Source organism: Amia ocellicauda, chromosome 8, assembly GCF_036373705.1.
Source record: "Amia ocellicauda isolate fAmiCal2 chromosome 8, fAmiCal2.hap1, whole genome shotgun sequence".
In the NCBI taxonomy this organism is placed as follows: domain Eukaryota; kingdom Metazoa; phylum Chordata; class Actinopteri; order Amiiformes; family Amiidae; genus Amia; species Amia ocellicauda.
Window position 1 is genome coordinate 13,001,612 of NC_089857.1, and position 21,288 is coordinate 13,022,899.

The window sequence follows — 21,288 nt, forward strand, 5'->3', positions numbered from 1 at the left end:
ATACAGTGACAGTCATTAAGAACTAACTTCAGCATAAAGAAGAACAAGGAGTCCTGGAAGTGATGGTATGGCCCCCACAGAGCCCTGATCTCAACATCGAGTGTCTAGGATTACATGAAGAGAGAGAAGCAACTGAGGCTGCCGAAATCCACAGACGAACTGTGGTTAGTTCTCCAAGGTGTTTGGGCCAACCTACCTGCCGAGTTTCTTCAAAAACTGTGTGCAAGTGTACCTAGAAGAACTGATGCTGTTTTGAAGGCAAATGGTGGTCACACCAAATTTGGATTTGATGTAGATTTTTCTTCTGTTCACTCACTTTGCATTTAGTTAATTGATAAATATAATCTATTAACATGTCTGTTTTTGAAAGCATTCCTACGTAAAAGCATTTTTTCACACCTGCCTAAAACATTTGCACAGTACTGTATGTGTGTATTCCCTCCCTCTAAATACACCATGACATATACTGCCCTGAGAAGATTCTTCACCACTTTATTCCCTTTCCTGGCTTTCTTATACTGTCATGACAGAAATTGTGTTTGGTTCTAGTCCATAGTCTATGCATAATTGTTGTGGCTTCAGGAAAATGTATTACAATTTAAGAAAGAAAATGGCTGGTCTGTCTCCCAAGTCGCTAAGCCCTGGATAACTACATTGTGTGTCAGTATTTATAGAAAGCAGCCATTGAACTGATACGTTTCCTTCTTTATTATGGAAAAACTAGAAATTCTTATGTTGTCAACTTTTGGACCTGCACCACACCACTCGAGTTGTTCCATAAGAATGAGAACCAAAATAAAAATGTCTTAACTCGGGGTCACACACTGAAGGATCTGCGGGGTTTAGCTGTTCCTGCAGGAATATGGCACATTTACTCTTCTTTATTCAGCACGCAATTCAGTCCCCTTCAATTAAAAGATTTATTTTTCAACATCCTTCTGCAATATGTTTCAAAATAATGCAGCAGGGCTTTTCAACTGTGATGCAAGCCGGGCTCAGAAATAATTAAAATCAATATTAATTTGGGTTTTTCAGCCATGAATAACCTTCAATGTAAGGTTTGTTTATCTTCATTCATTTATTTCACATCATTGGATAAAGTAATTTAAAACACAGTTAATGTTTTAGCAAAGAGACCTAATCTGAAGCAATAAGTCCGAAACGTCGACTTAATTTGATATGCTTTTCTCCGATGGCCTGAGTAGAAACTGAACACAAAGTCTCGTTTATACGGATATATATAACCTTCTCATAGAAAACATGCTATTGTGGGGGACTTTCAATACAGCAGAACTCCTGTTCATAAAGTCTTTGGTCATCCTAGTGCGCGTCTCTGGGGGGGGCGGATAAAAGAACGGCAGCCTTCTCAAGGTCATATTTTTGCTGCTGCAAGAACCATCATTTCCATCTGTGGCATATTGCTGAGTGTGATCTTACCTATCTGTAACTTATGATTTTTCTCGATCATGCTTTGACTTTTTCAAATTGCTTTCTGGGTTTACGTCCCTTAGCAGGGCATAGATGTGCTTCCAGAGTCATAACTGCTATGTAGAAGACACTTCTTCTATAATTTGCTATAAGTGAGCTTTAGGTTCTATTATTTCACTTGATATTTAGAGCCCTTTCAAGTCTGTAATGTATGGTGCTTTCTAAGGTCATCTAACACCAGACTTTATATAAACTGTTCTCAAGCACAGTTTTTATATTTATCATTAAAGTTATTGCAGCAAAAACATCTTTCCAGGAAACCAACTGACGCAGAGAAATTGAACAGGTTATTCATTAAATTAAATATGGATTTTTCCAGCTGTTTTGTAGTTGCCTTTAAAAAAATACAATTGTCCTAGTGTAAGAGCCCCTAAAACTGGAATAATTGAGTTCTTGACCCTAAACTATATTTTTCAAGAGGTCCTGCAACAAACAAATCATTAAACACATCCTGCTTCTGAGAGGATAAGCACATAGGGATTCATTGACAATTGGAAACCATTACAAACATAACGTATTCTGTTTTAGGAAGCACCCTTTTTCACCCTTACAGAGTGCCTGTCACCCAGATGTGTTACATAATGAATATACTGCACTGTACAGCAAAAAAAGGTTTTGACTTTAGTGTTACAATGTTTAAATGTGTGTGTCAGTTAATGTCTTTCACACATACTAACCATTAAGCTCATTCATCATTGAGCACGATGAGTCACTGAGATTTCCTTACTTCTGATGTGCTAAGGTCATTGTGTAGGCCAAAATGCTATTGGATGTTTTACTGCATATAGCGGTTGATTTCTACTACATTATAAGATACTTTTTCATGTGGACTATCTTAAAAAAAAAAAAAAAGGGTCACGGGGGATGTTGCATGCTGACCTCAGTACTTCTCTCCTGTCTACTTTTCAACTTTTATATTATTTTAGCATTCCTGGAACATTGAGTGCATTGGGCTGTAAAATGAATACACATATACTGTATGTATTTCTCTCAGATGCCCTAATTATGTTCTGGTTTTGCAGAGATTCAGTCATTGATTTAAATATCAAGTCTCCACTGTACTGCGACAAAACACTTTTTGGCACTTTGACAATTTATTTGGGGGGGCGGGACGGAACATTTTAAAACCATATTTGCCTTTCTTTTAAAAACATATTAACTCTTAATGAACTGAAGTCATTTTCTGATGAGCTTCAACAGAAACATATATAGATTTCTTTAGTCCTTCCTGAAGAACAAATATTGTGGATTATTTAGAAGTAAAGCTCCTGTAGCTATAGTATTAAATTCAGTCCTATATAAGATGTTATCTGAGCTTTACCCTTATAAATTAACAAGGTTAGGAAGCAGCCTAGGCAGAGGCTGATTTTGATAGCATCACTATAGATAGCCAATCTGCTCTCATTTTCTGTGCATTTCAAAGGTGTTGACTACAAGCTTGGTTGCAGTAGCTAGACCCCCCTGTAAGGACAGATGGGCCAGTACTGTGTTTGTATTCCCCTTACATTACAGGTTCTTCTTCACCACATGATAAAACAAGTGGTGTATACATTTCTCTGTTCAGTATATGTTTTATGCCAGCATGCCTTTAACATAAATAAATAGACAAATAATGAAAGTGTGTTCATGTACTTCGAACAGAGGCTGCTAGCCGGGCGATAGTGCAGTTCCTGGAGGTGAACCAGAGTGAGGAGGCCAGCCGAGGGTGGATGCTGCTGACCACCATCAACCTGCTGGCGTCGTCTGGACAGGTGTGTCTGCTGGAGCACTGCCTGTGACCTCACACATATAGGGCACAGCTCCAGCTCACTATAGACCAGCCTCATTTTGCCCGATGGGATCACGTTACAGTCTTAATGGCATTTCAGACCACATTTAGTCCTCTCTCCACATCCTGAGCAATTCCAAACTCAAAACTGGATTGTATGCTATAATATATTAATATACACTGTTATGTGTGCCTTGTGCGTACTGTAGACATGTTTCTTACCCTCTCTCTCTCTCCCTGGAGGAACGCCTGCCTGCAGTTGGTGCCTCAGTTTCGTGCATCATGTCTACAATAACGAGACAAGAGGGTGGACAACTTTTACTGATTATCAAAGACTTCGATTATCGTTAAAAATGCTCACCAGAATCCCACTTGACCATCACTTTGACCACTGCCCCAAATTAGCATTCTCAAGGGTTTCTTTTGAACTTTAACTTCCCCCTCTGTAAAAATTAAATAAAAACTAAAACAAAACAAAGATATAAACATTAAAATTGAAATACTTCTGTGTTCAGTTCCCCTCTCAGGCAGCATCTGCGCAGTTTTGTTGTTTTCTTTACTCTTTTCCCCCCACTAGCTTTTAATGATTATCTGCATTTAGGAAAGAACCCTGCAACAGATTTCTATTCAGAGCTTTGAGGCTGCGGGAGGAACAATCGACTTGCTGGCACCTACACTCTTCATCGCGTCATTAGAACAACAGAGCCTTTTCTCCCATCTGTAAAAGGATGCCCTTCATGGCTAGCTGTAACTCTGCTGGATTAATCCTCTTGCCAGATAATGATAACCCATCCTCAGTAGCCTAGAGTCCGTCGTAATTTCTCAGGGCCTGACACAGTAATGGCCACCCTGGTGTATTCACAGAAGTAACCTTGACCCCAGACACCCATGTTTGTTTAACACTCTTATAATTCAGAGTGAAAGGATAGGGAGCCCTAATTTTCTCTGTATTGGTTTTGAATTCCTGAGGTCAGGATGCGTTATAACGGTTTTGTCTGAAAGGCTAATCCCTTAGACATAGAACATAGCACTGTAGACACGTACGTGCATGAAATAGAAAGAGCTTTTCTTAGGCTGAACCAATATAGTTAATAATATCTGTTTTTAAATCATAACTATGAGTATGTCAATGCAGAGAATAAAGCAGTATTAAAGTATGGGTTGCCTATTTTAGATTCTTACAGTTGTACCTATGTAGTCACATGTTGATTCAGTGCAAGATTTCCTAATGAGTAAACGGAGATGGCAGACCTTTATTAGGACACAGTTTAAAATAAAACCGAGGCCTGTCCATCTAATGCAACTAGTTCACTTTTTCTAGCCAGTATCTGTCTGTGAAGGCTAACAATTAGTTCTTTGTGTTCTTGCTCTCAGACCTAACCCAATAAAATAAAATATTTTTTCTTGACGTAACAATTGTTTTGACTCCTCCAGGAGAAGACAAGGGCCCTTAATAATAATAATACATTGAGGATGACTTGAAAAGACATAATACAAATTCATTATTAAAAACAACAGTTTAAAACCTCTCTGATTAATAGGGGAGGCATTGGTTTTTGCAGAACGCAGCTCAGAGAAAGACTGTTTTGTAAAATGGGACTCTGTCAAGGTTAAATGTATCCTGTAAATTGGTTTAAAAAGTTTTTGTTTTTTTAATTCCAATGGGTCTGAATGATGGGCATTATGACACTACTCAGTTGTGGAGTAAGACTACTCACCACGGAGTAAGACTTTGACAGAAGAGCTTGTTTGAGGAGCACGTTTGGCAAATCTTATTCACACACTGAAGGTTAGAACCAAATGTAATTTTAGATTAGACTCTTCGTTCTCACCAGAGGAGTCAGTTTAGTCTTCGCAGGAGGTGATGATATTGCACCGAGACATTCTTCTAGTTCAACTCGAGGCATAATGTGTGCTATCTGCATGTGCCTATTTGTGGTTTCGTTCTTGTTTGGGTTCTTGTATGAATTATTGATTGTGTTGTTTCTAGTGGGAGTTTGAACTGTAAAAGGGGTTGAGGGCTTGAGGTGGAGGAAGTGTCTACAAGTCGCAGGCTTTAGAGCAGTGAGCAAAGCTGATAGGTTTCAGCAGCAGGCCAATCTTTGCAGCCATTTTTGGTGGAATAGTATGTTGAGTACGGGAAGGATGCTGTGTAGCAGAAATGCAACATTTGTCAGTGCTCCTCCAGTTTTTCCAGGGGGACTAACATTTCCAAGTAGAAATTACTTCTGTATAGAAATCCCCAGGCCATGTAGCAGCCTTCGTGCAGGGGAAGTCACACAAGGGAGGGAGATAAAGAAGCTTAAAGTAGACTTAAAAACTGAAAGAGAGAGAAGTGCAATAGGGAAGTTTGTATGAGCATTCACAACTCAAGATTTCAATTATTTGCTGCCTTGGGACACACTAACAAGCTCCTCCTGGCTGTCTGCTTTGAGAACTCGTTAGAATTTGATTTTGCTGTAGCTTGTTTTGCGCAATTAAAATATATCCTGAGCGAAAACAGACAAATTTCACAGAAGAATTTCACAGAATACACTAAATAAACCAAACGAGGGAGAGTCCTTTGATCATATATTATCTAGTGTTTAATTATACATTTAAATGCATACAATTATGTTTTTTTTTTCTTCAAACATACCCACTGTAGTGCCCATCTTTATAGATCTGTATTTCAATACCAACTTTTTTGTAATATTTATTTTTTGAACACACTAGCTCCAAGTGCCATATTAAATGACTAAGAAAACATGTATCTTTTCTGTGGTGTGTTAGTGTATTGTTTCATAAATTGAGTGGAGTCCTAAGACCTTACTCTTCATATGACACCTGCAGTCTGTATCAGAGATGTAACCTGTGGAAAGTTATTGGCGATCTATAAACCTTTCCCCAAATATTAACATTTTTTTTTTAAAACAGAGAGTCCTGCTAATGTATATGCAACACATGTCCTTACTTTCCACTTGTCTGTATGTATGATGTAGTATGTCTGCTCTAAAAGTAAATTGATCTTGAGAGAAGTTTAGATCTTTTTTGTGACATCTGTCTTAAAATGTCCTGTGCTGAGCAGCTGTATTCAAGGTTTTGTGTTTAGGCACCCTATGGTTGTCTTGAAGAAGTGATTTACACTCTCTTGGCCCTTCCTTCTTTCCTCCAGAAAACGGTGGACTGCATGACGACGATGTCAGTTCCCTCCACATTGGTGAAATGTCTGTACTTGTTCTTTGACCTGCCCCATGTCCCTGAGGCCCCAGGGGCGGCACAGACTGAGCTCCCGCTGGCTGACCGCCGGTCCCTCCTGCAGAAGGTCTTTGTGCAGGTTGGTGGATTCTTGCCAGAATTCTTATTCATTTGTCGTTGCATGTATTCACCCACCTTTCGTTTTGATGTTGTGTCATTCAGCAGTTTCATTTAGTTTCAGAAATATTGTTTTTTAAACTATACTGCTAAACTGTACTAAACAAAAAATACACATATACATACTTGCATACCATAAAATGCCACTTTTGATAGACTCAATAATAAGATTCTAATATCACATGAAAGGGTCAGTTTCTATGATCTGTGCTATCCTATTACATCATTTATTTATTTGTTTGGGGTCTTCCCAATGCACCTCAACAACTTTCTCCTTCTCCTGCAGATCCTAGTGAAACTCTGCAGCTTTGTGTCTCCTGCCGAAGAGCTAGCTCAGAAGGACGACCTCCAGCTGCTGTTCAGTGCAATAACGTCCTGGTGCCCCCCCCACAACCTGCCCTGGAGGAAGAGCGCAGGGGAAGTGCTGATGACGATTTCTCGACACGGCCTCAGTGTCAACGTGGTCAAGTACATTCACGGTGCGTGGGCCTCTTGCGATGACAGGTGCATTCTCAGTCCTGCGGAGCCTGATCATTGCGGCCTGGCTCGTACCTTGACGGACGCCTGGTTTATTATTAATGGCTTGCTTATCTTAGGGTTTTATTTATTCATTGCGGTGAAATATTTAAAATCCATTTGTGAATTACCAGAGCAAATAAAATGTTAAAATAAAAAGGCAGCCACATCTGCCAGCATTTATATGCTTTTACACAGAATATTATCATAGGTGAAAATTTTATTTGCTAAATATTGATGATGTGCTTTACGCTTGCCTTTTCTATAAAGAAGAATTGATAAAGGTGGACTGTAATCCACTAGTTTCTCTTTTCAATTTGAATGAACACTAAGACTTCACAGTGCAGCCATGGACGTCCCTTCCAGCCTGAGGCACATTCAGAAATACACATTCCTCATTACTGACCACACAGCTTTTGAAACGGAATAGGGATCACTTTACAAGTGTCTGTGTGACAGGTTTATGTATAGGCAAGCATTGTTGGAGAAAAATAGGAAGTGTAAAAGAGGGTTACATTTAGATCATTGTAGTGAAGGTCATGTAAAGTTTAAGTTTGTTAGTCCTTGTGAAGCATTCAGAAACAACATAGATGTTACTGAATGAAACAAATATCTTTTAACATATTTAACCTTTTTATATATATATATATATATATATATATATATATATATATATATATATATATATACACACACACACACAGTATGTTTATGAATGAGACCTTTGGCTATAAACAGCTTTGTTAGCTTATTACTTTTCCATATTTGCAATAAATTAACACATGCATTCCAAGGTTATGTTGTTAGTTTCCACTGAAATACCTTATAGCCTAGTTAATGCTTGGAAAAATGCTAATAAGGAAGGAGCCATTCCCATTTCTCCATGAATATCTGATGTCACTCTTGTATAAACTAAAAAATGTGTCTTTAAACACTGGACTTTGTTCCTCTTGAGTATTGACTGCTCACTTTATGCTGTGGTTTCCTTTAATATTAGACATGCCACAGGAAAGAGTTGGCAACAAAGGGTTATTGGCTGCATTTAATCAGTGGCGCCATAGTGTAATGCGAAAAATCAGTGTATATATTTTTAGCTATCCCTGGACTGTAGTTTCACCTGATCTATATACTACAATTCTCCTTTTGCTACAGGAGTCCATGTTTTGACATCCACTTCTGATCAGAGTACGGTTCATGTCCTTTAGGATTTGTGTTTTGTTTCCCCCTCAGTTTTGCAACTCTTTCAGTTTCTACCGTATGCCTCTTCAGCATTGTTAATGTTGTCTTATGAACATCTTATGATCTCTGGGGAACACTAAAATAAAAACACTGTTGATTTATCACCAGCCTATTGTTGTGTAGGTTTTTCCCTGTGAAAAGGATGGAATTCTAATGTATTGTATGGTGTCTGACATACACAGTTTCACTGAAATTAGACTGTTACTTTTTTTGTGTCTCCAGAGAAAGAATGTTTGTCCACATGCATTCAGAATATGCAGCAATCTGATGACCTTTCACCCCTGGAGATAGTGGAGATGTTTGCTGGCCTCTCTTGCTTTCTTAAAGATTCCAGTGATGTTTCCCAAACCCTGCTGGATGATTTCAGGATGTGTCAGGGATACACTTTTCTTTGTGATCTTATGTTGAGGTAAATCGAGTATTGAATTAGGAAAGACTTAAACTGGTGGCCTTGCCTTCTCTTTCATGGCAGCAGGAGAACGCTTACACTTAAAAAAGAGAAAACAATTTAAAATTCTCGAATGCTGACCATTTTTGTTACTATGACACAGGGGAGACAGACCTCTGAAGTTATGGTTAGTCTTCTGTTTTGAGTAATTGTCTGTCAGCTCCACCACACCTGTATACTTGCAGAATGTAGCTCTGACCAACATTTCAGTGTTTGTGACTACGGTATAGCCCTTCATAAACTCGACCTATTACTCCCATATCATTGTTTATTGGTGTGCAAGTATGTGTGTGTGTAGGTTTGCTGGTGTAGATTTACCTTATTTTTTTAATTAATACTATAAAGACTATAAGACTATAAAAGTCCTACCGTGTTTTGAAGTAGATGAAACACTATTGAGTGCTTCTGGTTATGCTGTTTGTACCTTTTGTCTGTGATGTTTTCAGGTTGGAGCAGGCGAAAGAGGACGATTCCAAAGATGCCCTGAAAGACTTGGTCAATTTGGTGACTTCTCTAACAACGTACGGAGTCGGTGAACTGAAACCCGCGGGCCTCACCACAGGAGCACCCTTCCTTTTACCGGGGTTTGTCGTGCCACAGCCCTCAGGGAAAGGTAAGCTTCTTTTTTGTTTGTTTTGGTTGTTTAATTAATTAATTAATTAATTAATTAATTAATTAAATTGTCATCTTTTTCCCCATCAGGCTCTCCTCTAGTATCCTCAAAAAGATTAACTCAATTTGCATTTTGCATGTATTTCTCTGGCAAAAATTAGGTATACCATGTCCCCAACTAAAATCCTTGCTCTGATATATTCAGATGTTTATCCTAAACTCCAAAGGAGATTAGAGAAACTTTTGAAACTGCCAATTGGTTTCCCTCAGAACAAGGGGGAAAACAGCATCATTGTGTCTGAACACGGTTGCTATATTTAATAAAATTCTAACATTTTATTAAATCTGGTCTCAAACCTGTAGGTTAAATTATTTTAGATATATAAACTTACTAAACGTTATTGAAATATCTTGTTGCAGACTCCACCAGCTACACCTATGTATTTCTTCATTCCATTTTTGATTTTATATTTTAGCATCTCTTTTTTGCAGTGCCATTTCTGTATCAGCCAAACAAGCAGAACATGACAGTGCACAGTTCTTAGCATTAAATGCCTACTAAGGAATTTTAGAATTCATTGCGAGTCTCTTTTCAGCAGACAGCTGAGGTACTAACAGATGGGAATTCGAGGTTCCCTAAAACCATCTCCCCCTGCGTCATCGATGTCTTATCTTATGGCTTTGTGTCCACTCAATGACATAAGCCAATCTCCAGTCAACACCTCTTCATTAATAGCACTTCAGCCTCTGATTCATATATTGGTTACTTGTTCTGCTTTCGTGCTAAGGAGCCAAAAAACAAACAATAATAAGAAACCATTCGCTTAATCTCCATTGGTTTTTGGCATTGGGTTTCATAAATTAACAGCAACCATGACATTGCAGAACTAACGGTAACCATGATGTTGAATAATGTAGCAGAACAAATCTGTTATTAATTGATTGATTGATTGATTCATTAATTATATTCAAGGTCAGTGCTAAGCCATTAAGTTAGAGCCTTGGGAATGTGATATGATTTTCTTATAGATGTATTGGTCTGTAAAATGCTGGATAAAGCTGAAGGATTTAATTCATACCAGAGTTGCCTTTTTTCTAAAAGACTTAAAAAATACACTAGATTTATTCTGAGAGGTTTCTGTAACAAAACCACACAGTGATCTTGATGTGTGTCCAGAAGCGCAAGAACAGAGGTTGAGCTGCAGCTTGTGTGCACAAGGCCTAAGAAACTTCAAAGCAAGTGTACTAAAATACCGGTGTTGTTTATTAATTTATTTATTTCAGCAATATATAATTTTTGCTTTTCCTCTCCTAGGTCACACAGTGAGGAACATCCAGGCCTTCTCAGTGCTTCAGAATGCCTTTCTGAAAGCCAAAAGCAGCCGCCTGACCCACATCATCCTGGACGCAATTTCCAACATCTACATAGCTGACAACGCCAACTACTTCATCCTGGAGTCCCAGCACACCTTGTCCCAATTTGCTGAGAAGATCTCCAAGCTGACAGAGGTGCAGGGGAAGTATTTCGAGCTCTTGGAGTTTGTGGTATTCAGCTTGAATTACATCCCCTGCAAGGAGCTCTTCAGCGTGAGTGTCCTGCTCAAGTCCAGCACGTTGTACCAGTGCAGCATCACCGCCATGCGCACTCTGCTCAAATTCAGTCGCCACGACCCCATCTTCAGCGAAGTCTTCCGAGAGGTGGGGTTGCTGGAAGTCATGGTCAACCTGCTGCACAAGTACGCCGCCCTCATGAAGGACCCCACACAAGCTTATCCTGAACAAGGCGAGTCCTTTTTTAGTATCGTCACACTGACAGAGAACCTAAGAGGAAATGAAAGAGCCTTACGAAAGAGAGAACGACAGAGAAGGAGAGAAACAAGCCCTGTAAATGTGCGGTTGGTTGAAGAAGTCCCACCAAGTGAATCGGTTCGCCCTGGCTTCTTTCCACACATTTATCGGCACAGATCCATGCAGCTGTGTTTCAGTTTTCCGCATCATAAACCCCAGTTTGTGTCATTCTTTTCCCCGTTCTGAAAAAACACCATCCGGATAGTCGAATAAATGTTTCGTTCAACACCGTTCTTTATCACGACGGTGTGCGCGTGTTAATGGTCTGCTGCTCTCGTCCTTTTCTCAGGTGATTCCAAAAATAACAGTTTGATGGAGGAACAAAAGCAGCTGGCCTGGCTGGTCATGGAGACACTAACGGTTCTTCTCCAGGGTTCAAACACAAACGCAGGTAATTATTGACTGGTTTTATCTGCAGTTGTGGTTGGATGGTGAAAAGTTACATGAGGGTTTCATTGACACTGGCTCTGATGGCGATGTACTTTAACGTGCTTAATTTGGCTCAAAGCAGTTAATTACTTTTCTTGAGGTTCACACTAGTTTGGATGGGAGGCAGTTTTCTGCAGCGTTGCCATCGATATTTTCAGTTAATTGTTTTAATGCGTTTTGCACTAAATGTGCAGGGCAGTCTTGCTAGAACTTTCTAACAGTTCAGTAGCTGTAAGTTACTCTCTCTTTTTTGGTTCAATCTTGGGATCAGGCCACATTAATTGCATTTGCTCCAAAGTGCACAGAAATGCTGGATATTCAATGGGGATCATGCATAAACTAGTTTAGTTTATAGTGTCACATTTAATCACAGATTTTCAGCAGCAGGAGATCAATTGTTTAATGTAGTAAACAACCTTTTCTGTTGGGTGTCAACATTACTATGTGGTGTAAAGATTCATAACACAGTCATACTGTCAGTGGATATTTTTAGATTTAATTCATACAGAATGTTAAACCCCAATAAAAATGTACATTCTAATATTGATGGGTCCATGTTCTAGCGAGGGAGCAGTGGGCTGATAGTAAATGGCCATTAAGGAGTATTATCACATTCACTGTGTGCTGTGAAGGAATAGGTTTTTATTAGGGTCTGACCAATACCAGATAACAGATGTTATATGTCTGTAGTTTGAAGATATGGCAGATTGACAAGCAGAGTGGAACAATAAAACCCCTTTGCAATTGCTGTTTGCTTGAGGAGCTTCAGATACCTGGTTACAAATGCATGCTCTGTAACTGATAGAAAGAAGAAAACCAAGTTTATATGTAATTACATAACCGTATAGCCTTATTAAACCTGAGGTGTGTGGTCTTGTATAAACACGCGTATACACTCACCTAAAGGATTATTAGGAACACCATACTAATACTGTGTTTGACCCCCTTTCGCCTTAATTCTATGTGGCATTGATTCAACAAGGTGCTGAAAGCATTCTTTAGAAATGTTGGCCCATATTGATATGATAGCATCTTGCAGTTGATGGAGATTTGTGGGATGCACATCCAGGGCACGAAGCTCCCGTTCCACCACATCCCAAAGATGCTCTATTGGGTTGAGACTTGGTGACTGTGGGGGCCAGTTTAGTACAGTGAACTCATTGTCATGTTCAAGAAACCAGTTTGAAATTATTTGACCTTTGTGACATGGTGCATTATCCTGCTGGAAGTAGCCATCAGAGGATGGGTACATGGTGGTCATAAAGGGATGGACATGGTCAGAAACAATGCTCAGGTAGGCCGTGGCATTTAAACGATGCCCAATTGGCACTAAGGGGCCTAAAGTGTGCCAAGAAAACATCCCCCACACCATTGCACCACCACCACCAGCCTGCACAGTGGTAACAAGGCATGATGGATCCATGTTCTCATTCTGTTTACGCCAAATTGTGACTCTACCATCTGAATGTCTCAACAGAAATCGAGACTCATCAGACCAGGCAACATTTTTCCAGTCTTCAACTGTCCAATTTTGGTGAGCTTGTGCAAATTGTAGCCTCTTTTTCCTATTTGTAGTGGAGATGAGTGGTACCCGGTGGGGTCTTCTGCTGTTGTAGCCCATCCGCCTCAAGGTTGTACGTGTTGTGGCTTCACAAATGCTTTGCTGCATACCTCGGTTGTAACGAGTGGTTATTTCAGTCAAAGTTGCTCTTCTATCAGCTTGAATCAGTCGGCCCATTCTCCTCTGACCTCTAGCATCAACAAGGCATTTTCGCCCACAGGACTGCCGCATACTGGATGTTTTTCCCTTTTCACACCATTCTTTGTAAACCCTAGAAATGGTTGTGCGTGAAAATCCCAGTAACTGAGCAGATTGTGAAATACTCAGACCGGCCCGTCTGGCACCAACAACCATGCCATGCTCAAAATTGCTTAAATCACCTTTCTTTCCCATTCAGTCATTCAGTTTGGAGTTCAGGAGATTGTCTTGACCAGGACCACACCCCTAAATGCATTGAAGCAACTGCCATGTGATTGGTTGATTAGATAATTGCATTAATGAGAAATTGAACAGGTGTTCCTAATAATCCTTTAGGTGAGTGTATATACAAGCACAAAATACTAATGTTAATTTAAACCTCAGCAAAAACAAATTTGGAAACTGTAAATTAAGTGACAGTCGAGGCAACATTTAACTTCTTGGATTAAAGTTAATTCATTTTCATTTCAGGGATTACTAAATGATTGGATTCCCATAATCTTAGTAGTGTTTCTGTTATACTTAATGAAATATGCCAGCTGTTGGATTCCAGTGGAAAGTGCTAGAACAGATTCTGGAATTCTGCAGATAAATGGTTTGATTTTGAAGCTTTTCTACTTGGAACATTTTAAATGATGGTAAATGTCTTTTGAAAACATCAACAAGAGCTTTTTTCCTATGCCAAAGGTGGTGCTTTTCCCTTTCTTCAAATGGATCACATACATTTGAATTGTAAAAAAAAAAAAGGAAAACGGAAAATCATGATTACTTTTTTGTTTTTGACAATATAAAGTCTATCCAGTTGCTGATTTAATACTATACAAGAACTGGCAACCAAAAAAAAAGAGAGAATTTTATATAACACTTACCCTAAACATGTATAAAGAAAATACAGGTGGAGTTAAATAAATGAAACTATAATTGCTTTTATTTTGTTGTCTTTCATGGTCCAAAGATTTAGTTTACTCTAGCTGGTATATCTGTGCATCTGCAATAAAGAAAAAATACTAATATGCCCAGGAACTTGAAGCCTGTGCACTGTAAGCTGCTAGGGCTGGGGGTGTGATATGGGATGTTATTGATATTGCTTAACTCTGTTGTTGATGCTGCAAGGTAAATCCCGTCACTCTTCGCAAAGCTTCTAAACACATGGCACCATATGGAACCGTAAAGAAGCTTAGCAGTTATTTGTACTGTTAGTGAAAGACTATCTGTATTGGTAAGAATTGTAAATAGCAGAGATGTCTAATCCTGGTCCTAGGGAATCCCAATCTAGTTAGTTTTATAGGGCTCTTTAGATCGACACTAAGATTAGCTAAAGATGAGATTAACAAGTTACGTGTTCAGCTGAGTAAAGCCCCTTCCTTGAGTGCGAAGGATATTGTAGGTGTTTGTTCTACATCTCTAAACTACAGAATTAATTTACCAAAAACCTGCTTAATTACTGTATAAATTGCCAATTAGAACATAAGAAAATTTACAAACGACAGGAGGCCATTTGACCCATCGTGCTCGTTTGGTGATCCTATCCAGTCTATTTTAAAATGTTCCCAAAATTTCAGCTTGAACCACATTGCTGGGGAGTTTGTTCAGATTGTAACACAGATTGTGTGAAGAAGTGTCTCCTGTTTTCTGTCTTGAATGCCTTGAAGCCCAATTTCCATTTGTGTCCCCGTGTGTCCCTGCTGATCTGGAAAAGCTCCTCTGGTTTGATTTGGTCGATGCCTTTCATGATTTTGAAGACTTGAATCAAGTCCCCACGTAGTCCCCTCTGTTCCAGGGTGAGAAGGTTCAGTTCCTCAGTCTCTCAGTAGGACATTCCCTTCAGACCTGGAATAAGTTTGGTTGCTCTCCTCTGAACTGCCTCTAGAGCAGCGATATCTTTCTTGATGTGTGGAGCCCAGAGCTGTACTCAGTATCCAGATGAGGTCTAACTAGTGCATTGTACAGTTTTAACATTACTGCCCTCGTTTTAAATTTTACACTTTTGACAATATACCCTAACATTGTGTTTGCCTTTTTTTTTTATTGCTTCCCCACATTGTTTGGATGGGGAGAGTGAGGAGTCAACATAGACTCCTAGGTCTTTCTCATCTGTTACTAGTTCTATTCCTCCCATAGTCTTCCATTCATTATGTTTCTTACTATTTCCATCTTTGCTTTCCTGGTCGCTTTTTAACATATTTTTCGAGTTCTAGATATTCTTTGTATTTTGTTTCGTCTCCATCCCTTTTGTATGCGCTATACAACATTTTAATTCTCTTTATATTTTTTTGATTACTTCTACTAAACCATTTTGGCCACTGTGTTTTGGTCCTCAGTTTGCAACGTTTTGGTACAAATTTCTCCTGGGCTTCAAATAGTATATTCTTGAAATGTAACCCTCCATTTTCTACTGAATCTGTATCCAGTTTGCTCCAGTCTATCTCTTCTAAGTGCCGCCTCATACCTTCAAGGTTTGCTTTCTAAAATTGTAGACCATTGTTTTACTAATAATAATATTAATAATAATAATAATAATAATAATAATTATTATTATTATTATTATTATTTTTATTTATTGGCAGACGCCCTTATCCAGGGCTTGGTCTTGGTCCTTGTTTTTTGAAAGTATTCCTCAAAACTAACCATATTGTGATCACAGTTTGCCATTGGTTCTCTAACTAGTGTCCTTCTGACTCTATCTTGGTCATTTGAAAAGATCATGTAAATGCATGTGTGCTCTCTGGTAGGGTCCCTGACAAATTAGAAAGCAGTCGTTTACCATCTCAACCATTTCTATTTCTGCTTTTGTAGTCCAACTGGACTTTCCCAGTTGTTGTTTGGGAAATTGAAATCCCCCTTATAACAGCCACATCCTTGCTACATGCAGTCCTGATTACACTGACTGTACAATGCAACATTTTTCTGAATATCTGAATTGGGTGGTCTGTAACACACTCCTACCACTAATCCTCCGGATCGTTTATTCAAAAATGTAACCCACAAACATTCGGTTTCATTATTAGGATCTAATTTGAGTTCTTCTGCCTCAGTGTCATTTCTGATATATAATGCTACCCCAACACTTCTTCGATTTTCACAGTCCCTCCTGAACTGTGTTCATCCTTTCAATGGAAGGGCAGCCTATAACTCCTGCTAGATTGGGTCTCTGCAAGCACCGGGCTTGTCTCTCCCTGCCGTTTAGCAGCTCTGTCTTTGCTTTTATGGAACCAGCTCTCTACTCTTGCATTTTCAGGTGTATTTCGGGAGTTTGGGGGTGCCAGGTGTGTCCACAACATCGTGAGGTACCCTCAGTGCAGAGAGCACGCGCTGATGATTATCCAGCAGCTCGTGCTGTCCCCTAGCGGTGATGACGACATGGGGACACTCCTGGGGCTCATGCACTCCGCCCCGTCCACTGAGCTGCAGCTCAAAACCGACATCCTAAGGGTGAGTGAGCCGGCTGCATGTGCCCTGTGCACACCCCACCCCCAACCTATTTCCTGTTCATATTTATGCAACCAAGCAACAGTCATTCAGGTCTAGAGAAACATGGTTTATAAGCCAACGTTTCCCAAATGTCAGGTATAAACGCGAGGGCCATAAGAGTTTGACTACAACTGTTTGTGGAAAAACTATTCTAAATGAAATATGCTAACCATTTTATTATTATTTGTTTGTAACTTAGCAAACAGGGGGCATCCTAAGGAAACACCCTTCGGTTTGTGAATGTTGTTTTAGATATGATCCATTGTAGCTTCGAGATTATAAATGATCTACAGCTGCAGCAGTAAGGAGTCTCTGTGGCCAAGGGGAAGCAGATGGATTTTTATATGACAGCTCATTATGTTTGTATGCTGTAGTGAACATGTGGATATGTTTTATTTATCAGCTTAATCTTTCCTTATCTAAAAGTCCATCACTGGATTAAACATGTTGAGCTAGTTTCACAGACCTCGGTTAACACCAGTCTTGGTCAACCCTACCTAAAATGACATTGAGTTGTCCAAGATGAGTGCTAATGTAGGTCTGTGAATCCAGCCCACAGTGTGTTTTTAAGTATGCATCGCTAAAATGCAGAAATCCGATTAATTGCTATAACCTAATTCAAACAAGTGAATATTTGACCGAGGAATAACACATCATGCATTAACAAAAAATTACCCCCATGAAGTGAATGTTTTCTTGATCACTCAGATTGAGGAGCTTTGTTTGTTGATGAAGATAAAGTCAAACAAGTTTCCTAAGAAGACCCTGGTTCCCTTTTTTCCCAAGTCTGAATTAATTTTATCTTGGTCAGTTTTCTTTTGGCTAATTAAGTTTTCACATTTGACTCACATTTTTTAAGAAACCGCATTAAAATTAAATGTATTAAGTCTAGAAGCACTAAAAAGCAAAGATAAAAGAAGACCAGGCTTCCCCCATCCAGTAAATTACAGTTTATTTATAGACATTAAGATGATTTGTTTTGTCCGAGACCCCTCTAAATTATGCTTTGGATAATGAAACACAAAATATTTCTGCCATTTTCACTGTGTGTAAATAACTGGCACAGATTGTATACACTGCAAAAGTCCCTTAAGAAAGCCCAAGTGCCAAATGTCTATCCTTTTGTATCGGCGTGTAGTAGCAGTACAACATGTTAATCTTGTGGTCATCTAAATGTTAATATTAAGAGTGTGGAGCACATCCATTGCTACGGGGAACTGTCACAGTATCGACTGCATCTCAGCCCTCAATTAAAATCTAACCTTTTTATTTAAGGGCCCTGCTTGTGAATCTGAATACAAATGCATAAGATTTTTGTTGTAGAGAAACATGACTGCCTGAAAGGCACATCTTTTTCTTTTATGTAAAATCACAGCCTTGTTCTCGAATGCACACTATGCTTTTCCCAGTAGTTCCTGTAAAAGTGAAGATTGGCACTTTGTTGTATTCAGAGTAAAGCAGACAAAGCCATGGTTACCAGATACTGAACATTTATTCAGTGTAGTGCCACAAGGAAAAAACACAACAAACATCATCTGCTAGATAAACTGTCAGCCGTTGCATGTCTGGATACAGAAATCCTGCATTCTTAACAAATCTTTTATTTTGTTCTATGTTAGCCAATTAAAACAATAATACAAGTTACAGTGATGCTGGAATGCATTAACAACTTTTACATTTCTTCTGGCTTTTACCAGTTTCAGAGCCGTTCTCAGCAATATACTGCTAAAATAAATAAGCTTTGTGAAGACATCCACTATGGCTATGAATATATGGGATAAACAAAGATAGTACAAGCCTGGAGCCTTCTGATAATCCCCTTTACTTTACTGCCACTTATATGCTTTATGAACACCTGGAGGTCTCATTGCCTTAATTGGTGTTAATCGTTAGTATTATATAATGTGAAACTCCATGTTTGTGGTTCGTTTGGCTTTGAAGACACTGAGAGTTTAATTTCATATATCATCATTTCCCATTCTGCATTAAGGACACAAGGCAAATAAAGTTGTGATTTGCTTCTTCCACAAACAGTCCCAATTGACCCCCTGGAGTAGTCAGCCATTGACAGAGGGTTTTTGTGTCCTCTTCAATGTGAATGCAGCAAAGAGCCTCTTTCCACAGGGCCCCTTGAGAATGCTAAGTCAATACTACAGCAGTTTCTAATGATTGAACAGGTCTATAAAAAGAAACCTATTCAAGTTTAAATAAAGGAAGACGACGAAACAAAATCGTGTGTGTAATCCTCGTTCTGCCTCAGGCCCTCCTCGCGGTGCTGAGAGAGAGCCATCGCACCAGGACGGTGTTCCGCAAGGTGGGCGGGTTCGTCTATGTCACGTCTCTTCTGGTGGCCATGGAGAGATCTCTGTGCTCCCCGCCCAAGAACGGCTGGGAGAAGGTCAACCAGAACCAGGTGTTCGAGCTCCTGCACACCGTCTTCTGCACCCTGACGGCCGCCATGCGCTACGAACCCGCCAACTCGCACTTCTTCCGCACGGAGATCCAGTATGAGAAGCTGGCGGACGCCGTGAGGCTGCTGGGCTGCTTCTCCGACTCCAAGAAGGTCGTCCCGACGAGCTTCTTCCCATCCAATGCGCAGCCTTTTCAGAGACTGCTGGAGGACGACCTGATCGCCGTGGACAGTGTGTGTCCCACGCTGAAGCACTGCAGCAAGCTCTTCATATACCTGTACAAAATGGCCACTGACTCCTTTGACAGGTAAGCTTTTTGTGGGCAGTCGTGGTACTGTCAACACTAACTGGTAAATAGTGCTCAGGTTTGATAGTTAATTGGTTTTTGAATAAACCTGAAAAGTCGATTTTGTTTGGAGGAGCAGACAGCTGGTCAGTAGGGATTCATTTGGAACTTGGCCTCTTTTCTTTCCTGGTTCAGAACTCCCTCAACTCTTGTTATTTAATTATTTTCCTCCTGGGGTGTTACCTTTATAGTGTGTGTCTGTGTGGTGACCAAAGCATGCATCTGCTCTGATGTTCTCTCCTGTTGATGTGTGTGCATTTATATCCAGCTCAGAGCGCTGTTCTGTACTGCTGACACTAACAAGCTCCCTACCTGTTTGTTTTTTCTTCTTCTTCTTCCTCTTCTCTTAACCTTTCTCGTTGCCTGGCTGTCTTCTGCTGTGTTATGTCTCTAGTCGTGCTGAGCAGGTGCCTCCGTGCCTGACACACGAGACCTCCCTGCCCTCTCCTTGGGGCACACCAGCTCTCTCCAGAAAGAGGTACTGCTCCACTGCAGTTTTCTTTTCTGTTCAGGTCAAACCCCTTTTTCTGTACTTCCATTCGCCCTTTCAGTTTCTCCAGTTGTCCCTTTCTTTCTGTCTGTCTCTGTTGTCAGCTAACACAAGCTAATGCAGCTACTTTGTCGTTCCCCAAGGCTGCCAGTTGAATTTTTGTGCTGATAATTGTGTTGTTCTCCTTTTTTTTGGTAACCCTATATTGGCACCACTGGTTCCCAATCTGCTATACTATGAAGTATTTTGTTTAAAACTGCTTGGGTGTTATATGATGAATGTTAATCTCTCTGAACCAAGTCTGTTTATGATAATTATTTTATTGTATTGTTTTTATTTCACATGCACTTAAATGAAAGGTGTGGTTTCTTTTAGGGCTGTTTAGCTAATCAGAATTCTTCAGAATTTTAGGCCATTCTTACAGAATAATGCAGAGGACCACTATTTTAACAAAAGTAAACAGATTCTGGTCACATGGGAAGGCAAGTCTTAATGATTAATAACTTCATGGAACCCTGCCAACAAGGCAGTCTTCACCTATTAGACCATTTCACCGATTCTGATCCTGGAAAATGTTAAGTACGTGACCTGAACAGTTTGATATGCTCACCTTTTCTGAGCCGCTACATCAAAATCTGTCCCGGTTGTTAATATCGGCTTTAACTTTTAAATCCACTGAACGGTTGACTGAAACAGGCATATGCATGCATTACAATTTCCATAGGTTTTGGTGATTTGATTGGAAAACGGAGAAATCACAACTCAGTTGTGAAATAAAAGTTGTGGAAATACCAAACACACACTTTGTGTTGTTTTTTGAGAATGGTTACTGGTTTGTGTTGTAACTTGAATACCTGCTCGCTTCCCCTTGGGTAAGTCTATGACCTCTGACTCCCACAGACATGGCTACCATGGAAGCTGTGTCCCAACCCCATCCCTGCCAGTGAAGGCTGTCACTGACCTGAAACTGCACACAGGAAACTCCTCACTCCACTCCTCAGATGTGGTGGTCATTCACCCTGGAGCCGGCTTGGCCATGCTCGACCTCCTGGCCTCTGTCAGCTCCGAGACACAGCCTGAGGTAAGACAGGAACACATAAATGTAGAAC

The 21,288-nt window shown here is 39.8% G+C and overlaps 1 protein-coding gene across 7 annotated transcripts in view; it reads left to right on the top strand.

The window, feature by feature from the left end:
• The window catches only part of wdfy3 (WD repeat and FYVE domain containing 3), a 101,243-nt gene that overhangs the window by 28,697 nt on the left and 51,258 nt on the right, over window positions 1-21,288 (top strand). For all 7 annotated transcript variants that reach the window (XM_066712076.1, XM_066712078.1, XM_066712080.1 and 4 more), the window contains exons 4-13: window positions 3,130-3,239; window positions 6,411-6,572; window positions 6,897-7,089; window positions 8,588-8,774; window positions 9,260-9,426; window positions 10,741-11,208; window positions 11,563-11,664; window positions 16,700-16,893; window positions 19,193-19,650; window positions 21,080-21,260. In XM_066712076.1, coding sequence (XP_066568173.1) covers window positions 3,130-3,239; window positions 6,411-6,572; window positions 6,897-7,089; window positions 8,588-8,774; window positions 9,260-9,426; window positions 10,741-11,208; window positions 11,563-11,664; window positions 16,700-16,893; window positions 19,193-19,650; window positions 21,080-21,260 — 2,222 coding nt within the window. The remainder of the gene's footprint in view (window positions 1-3,129; window positions 3,240-6,410; window positions 6,573-6,896; window positions 7,090-8,587; window positions 8,775-9,259; window positions 9,427-10,740; window positions 11,209-11,562; window positions 11,665-16,699; window positions 16,894-19,192; window positions 19,651-21,079; window positions 21,261-21,288) is intronic.